The 6,000-nt window shown below is 59.5% G+C and overlaps 1 protein-coding gene across 1 annotated transcript in view; it reads left to right on the forward strand.

Moving 5' to 3' along the window:
- The window catches only part of FAM102A (family with sequence similarity 102, member A), a 33,782-nt gene that overhangs the window by 19,732 nt on the left and 8,050 nt on the right, over positions 1 to 6,000 (forward strand). The window contains exons 2-4 of the mRNA XM_012639652.1: positions 2,406 to 2,526; positions 2,739 to 2,768; positions 4,917 to 5,074. Coding sequence (XP_012495106.1) covers positions 2,406 to 2,526; positions 2,739 to 2,768; positions 4,917 to 5,074 — 309 coding nt within the window. The remainder of the gene's footprint in view (positions 1 to 2,405; positions 2,527 to 2,738; positions 2,769 to 4,916; positions 5,075 to 6,000) is intronic.

Here is a 6,000-nt window from a genome sequence, read left to right on the forward strand (position 1 = left end):
TGAAATCATACACTGTGCAGTCCTCTCTGGCTGGCTGCTCTCACTTAGCATAATTCCTCAAGGTTGACCCGCAGTGAAGCATGTATAAGCATTTCTTTTTATTGTCGAATAACACTCCACTGTATGGCTAGACCACATTTTATTTGTCCGTTCACCAGTTCTCTGGCCCTGACCTTTCTGCTTGTCCCCATCTGGGACTGCACGGGGTTGCTGGAGCTCAGCCTCCTGACAGGGTGGCAGCATCCCGGTGGCTGAGTTCCCTCCATCCCCAGCGTCTTCATCAGATGAGGCCGTCATCGTCTCTCGCAGAGACGCCAGGCCCCTTGCAGGGCTCCCCTCGCTGCGCACGCCCAAGTGCCCACGAGGGAGGGTGCCGTGCCCAGTGAGCGTGAGGGCTGTAGCCCAGGTCTGCCTGACCCAAGTCCTGCTGCCCCTTGTCACAGCCTTGGCAGGAGCACAGGATATCCCTTGGCCACATCCTCAAAGCCTCGTGGAGCCAGGCATGGTTGCCTGGAGGGGGCTTCTCGCAGAAGGTGGGCTTGGGGGCTTTCGTTGGCCACGGAAACGGGACTCCTTCCTTGTTCGTGCTGCTCCCTCTCCCTGGAGCTGCCTCCCCCAGCTGGCTTCTCCCCACTTGTCATTTGGGCCTGAGCTTGAATGTCACCTCCCTGCAGCAGTCACCTTCCCTGACTCACCCCTTCCCCTGCCCCCTCCAGGTGACACTGAGTCATCGCTGGGTGGATGTAGTCCGCGGCAGTGGCTCACCGCCCAGCGCCTGCTTGGCACTCAGAGACCTGGGCAGGGCCTCGCTCGGGTGCATGGCGGGCACTGCCGGCCCCACCAGCGCCGCGGGTTCCACCTGCCGGGCGCCCCAGGCTCCACCGCCTGGGAGCCGAGGTGATGGCCGAGGAGCCATGACTCTGAAGTCGGACGGTCCTTGATTCAAATCCTGCTTTGCCAACCACCAGGAATGCGAGCTTGAGTGGGTGTAGGGCGGCTTCCTCACAGTGCCCTCAGCTGTAGAAGGGGGCGCAGAGAGCCCACCTTGCACGGCTGCCGTGAGAAGCGAACGTCGATCTAGGAGATGCTTCACGGCCGCCCTCTCTGACCCTCCACCCTCGGGCCCCAACCTGGCAGTTAGCCCAAGTTCCTCCGGTCACCCAGGGTGTGAAGAGGTCACTTCCTAAGCTGTCTGCTTGGCCTTTCCGGTTAGGTGGGACCAGCTGGAGATAACGTCTCTCACACCGCCCCCGCCCTTCCGTGGCCGCCCCTTCCTTAGCGCCGGTTCTGCCAGGCGGGCTGTGGGGCGAAGGAAGCTGCAGGATGCAGAGCTCTTCTCTGCCACGTGCTGCTGCCACCCCCAGATCCTGCCGAGGCCTCTGCGGCAGCTGGAGAGGCTTGGCTGAGCCGCTCCCACCTGCTCCCACTCACCCCAGGGCACAAAGCACCTCCCCATTAAAGGGGTGCTGAGTTTCTCAGCGTAGTTGCGGCTCCCAGCCTAGGAGGAACTTGAGGGGCTGGAAGGCCAGACGACCAGTTAGTGTCAGGGAAGCTGAGGGCCCTGGTTGCTGTCTGTGCACGGAGCCAGGCTGCTTGGGTTAAACCCCTGTTCTCCTCTTCCTGGTGGTGGGCCTTGGCGAGGGTCTTCACCCCCAGCGCTCCTGGTTTCTTTGAGTGTGGAACTGGGCTGAGATGGCAGCTGTCCCGGGCGGCGTTTGCAAGGGTTTGGCACGAGCTCCTATCGCCAGCACTGGGAGCAGGCTCTGGGGACGGCTGGCTTTTGTGAAGTTCTTTGAGCAGTGCCGACACACAGGAGGCGCTGTGTGCGTATTAGCCACGGTGGTTACTGTTGTCTTTGTTACTAGTGCTGAAGAAGGGGGCTCTGGAGTCGGGACGAACCAGGCTTAGAGCCCAGCGCAGCTGTTTCCCGGCTGGCTGATGCTGGGCAGTTTGCCTCAGTCTCTTCACCTGTGAAATGGGCTGAGCGTCGTCCGGCCTGGGAAGACCGTTGTGAGGGTCACCTGAGGCGGTTGGCAGGAGCCTGGCTGGGGGGAGGTAGTGGCAGTGGAAGGAGCCATCCATGGTCACAGAGCAGGGTGGAGGGGGCAGCGCTGGGAGCAGAGGGCAGCTCAGCTGGGGCAGTTGCCCCAGCCTGGCCTCACCCTGGCCTTGTGTTTTGCATGTTGTATTACATGTTTTTTTGTTGTTTTTACAATTACACAAGTCCGTTCTTATGAAAATACAGTCACTGTGTGACACAAAGTGAGAAGTGAGAGCTCCCCTCCTCACTCCCGCCAGCAGTGGCACCCTGGCAGCGCTCTCGCCCTGCCCCAGGTACCTTACGGGGTCCCCTGGCAGCGATCTGTACTTTGTGCTTGTGCTCCCCTCTCCCCTCTGGCCCTCAGGGAGGAGGTGCAGGAGAACTGCGTGCGGTGGCGGAAGAGGTTCACCTTTGTGTGTAAGATGAGCGCCAACCCGGCCACGGGCCTGCTGGACCCCTGCGTCTTCCGCGTGTCTGTGCGCAAGGTGAGACCGGCCCAGGGTGAGGGTGGGCGTGGGGCCACTGGCCTGGGGGCTTTAGGCCCCTCCCCTGACTTGCCCCCTGACCAAGGAAAAATGGGGGGAGTTGCTCTGTCCCTTTTCTTGTCCCCCCCTCAAGTCTGGGGGGATTTGGGGAGACACATGAGGTCCCTGGGACTCCCTAGTCACCCTGCTGCTGTGTCTCCCTCCCTGTGCAGGAGCTGAAAGGCGGGAAGGCTTATTCCAAGGTAAGAGGGGCTGTGTGAAGGGGCGGTGGGATGGAACGGGGCAGTGTGGGATGGGCATGAGGGAGGCTTCCAGAAGGACTTCCAGCCCCCTCTCTGCCACAAACAGGAGACAGTCAGCCCTGCATGAGATGTATTTTTTGGAAATATCTTTATTGATAAGTCTTTGCAGTCCATATAAAGGCAACACATGCTCGTTGCAACACAAATGATACAAAAGTTCAGAGTGAAGGGGTTGGTTTCTGTCCCCTTCCTCTCTCCAGGCCTCTCCCCAGGACCCCACTATGGCGATATGTTAGGACCTTTCCAGACCTTATAAGAAAAAAATTATGAAATTACCATACATGCAGAGCAGTGAATTAAAAATACATGCATGTAGTTTAGAGTAAAATGAGCAGCCTTTATGTGTATTTCTGTGCACGCAAACAATAGGATTTTTAAAACACCGAAGTACACAGATTTGCAGCTTGGTTTTTCACTTAGCCAGTACATCGTGGGCATCTTTTTGTGTTATCACAAATTTCCGTGTGCTTTCTAATGGCAACAACATCCCATTGCACGACTGGTGACGGTTGACTCAGCCAGTCCCCGCCGTGGGACATCTGTGTTGTTGCCAGGGTTTCACTGCACCCACAGACAGTCTAGCCCTACGGAGTAAAACCTTTTCTGCTGGGGAAAGAGAGAAGACGGCTCTGGCTTTGAATCACCCTGCTCTGCCCTCAACCCCTCGTCTCTGGGGGGGACCCTGGGCCTCCCTTCTTCCCCTCTGGGCTGCCGGGAGGCTAGCCCCATGGCAGGAGCGGGGAGTGGGCTCCCTCTGACAGGAGGGGAAGTGCTGTTGCCTCACCTCTCACCCCACGTGGAAGGCCTGTGGGGGGACTCTGCACGGGGCCCGGCCCTTCCCACTGGTCAGAGCTCAGGAACTTGGCGGCTGGGCTGTGCACTCTGCCCCAGCCCCAGATTTGACGTCCCTCTCCAGAAGCAGTGGGCAGGGTGGCTAGAACTGGGCTTGGAGGGTGCTGAAATGGAAATTTCTCCTCCTGTTGACTCACGCGGGTGAGGACAGCCACCCAAGCAGTAAAGAACAACCGGGATCAGCCGAGAGCATCTTATCTCCACCAGCAAACGCTTACGGAGCACCTAGCACCTGTCAGATGCTGCCAGGCCCCTTCCCTTCTGTTCTGTAATTGAACTCCTGCTGCCAGCTTTACTCCTATTGGACAGAGGAGGAGACCAAGGCCCAGAGGAGTGGTGGGACATGGGCGTGGTAGGCTGATCTGGCCTAGTTTTAGTCCTATCCGTCGGGTTAGCTGTGTGGCCCTGGGCAAGCCTCTTCCCCTCCCTGAACTTAGTTTCCTCATCTGTAAAACAGGGTCTGAGTCAGTGGCAGAGCTGGGGCCTGACCTCAGTTCCCTGATTCCGGACCGTGTGCCCCTAAGCACAGCAGTAGAGACTCGTACATAGCAAGTCGATAAACATCCCTGATTGGTTGGGTTTCCCCCACGTCCCCAAGCCTGGCACCACCTCACCTTGACTTCAGTTTCCCCTACAGATCTGGCAGACTTGGCTGCTGCCATCTCAGGACCTTCTAGCTCATGCCTGCTTCTGGCACGTTCGCCCACTTCCCTCCCCACCCCTCGCTTCTCTCCTGGACTCGGCATCAGAGGAGGCCCCCACCAGCCCCTCACTTTGGCCTCCACGAGGGGGACTTCCCTGGGGTCCGTGCCCCTCCCCCCATCATGCCACCCCACCATCCAGTTCCCACGGGCCTTCCCTCCTTCCTTGCCTGCTTGCCTGGCAGCTCCCGACAGCACGGCCTTGTTTCCCAGGAAACAATGCATCTGTGTCACAGACAACAATGTCCTTTCATGTCGGGCGCGCTGGCCCCAGTGCACGCTGGGACACGACACAAAGGGTGCTTTGTGCAGCTCAGGGATGTGAGCTCCTGGCTTTGCCACGTTGGTACTGCCGACCCGGGCCCTCTGTCCGTGGGTCCCAGTTATGCAACGGTCAGTCAGGGCTGTGGGGCGGGTCCAGGGGCTCTGCCTGTCTTCCCCCTCCCCAACTTCTGCCAAGTTACCCCTTCGGGGAGTCTGCCAGCCAGGAGCCCACACGCCCTGCAGCCTCCCACACGCTCCTCTTCCCTCCTAGCTGGGCTTCGCCGACTTGAACCTGGCTGAGTTTGCGGGCTCGGGCTCCACGGTGCGCTGCTGCCTGCTGGAGGGCTATGACACGAAGAACACCCGCCAGGACAACTCCATCCTCAAGGTACCAGGGCCCCTGCTGCCTCTTCTGCCCCCGACCAAGGGGTGGGGACAAACCCAGCTCCCCGTCAGAGTCTCCTGGAGGGTTGTTGGCAATTCAGGTTCCCAGCTGGGCAGGCAGGGAGAGACCCTGGGATCAGGAAACCACAATCAGAGGCCTGGCTGGGCTACTGGCCTCAGTTTACCCATCGTGGTCAGGGAGTGGACCCTCACAGTCTCTTTAAGGGTTAGTGAGCACTTTCGGTGAGGTCAGCTGTCCCGAGGGCTGGCGGTCCCTCACCTTGTGATGTGCCGACAGCAGTGCCGTGGGTGTGTATCTGTGATTGGTCCCGGCTGTGCACAGGAGAGAGTTGAGACACAGAAGTAAAGTCACTTGCCTGGGGTCACACACAGAGCTGGCCCTTGGTCCCCAGCCCATTGCCTGCTCAGCCCAGCTCCTAACCGTGCCCCACGTGACACGAAGCAGCCTGGCTCCTCTGGAGGATCCGCGAGAACAGTGGCTGCTGAGGGCCTGGCACAGGCCTGCCTTGGCCAGCCACCTGCGGATGTCCAAGACAGTCGCCTCTATAGCCTCTTGGGAACAGAAATGTCTGGGTGTCCGCTACCAGCACGTCTGTCTTCCTCTGTTTCCCCACCCTTCCACCTGGCTAGAAAACAGGCCTGTCCCGACCTGTCCCGACACCACCTTGCAAGGTGACCCAGCGGGAGTGAGTTGTATCTGGAGCAGAGCTGGGCAGGAGGTAGCGGGCAGGGGCTCTGGGACCTTCTAGACCCTTTGACCTCTTATAAGGGGTCCAGGCTAATGGTTGTGGTGGCCAGGGCCTTTCAGCCTCCCCTCAGTTAGGCCAGATCAAGGGAGTGGGGGACAGGTGGCATCAGGTTCAAGCCAGCTCCCCTACGTCCTGTCTGCAGGGTCTTTGGCTCTCACTTCCCTTCTCTGAAGTCTTGGTTCCCTGGTCTGCCGCCTGGGG

This window comes from Propithecus coquereli, unplaced genomic scaffold (assembly GCF_000956105.1).
Source record: "Propithecus coquereli isolate 6110/MARCELLA unplaced genomic scaffold, Pcoq_1.0 Scaffold142, whole genome shotgun sequence".
In the NCBI taxonomy this organism is placed as follows: Eukaryota; Metazoa; Chordata; class Mammalia; order Primates; family Indriidae; genus Propithecus; species Propithecus coquereli.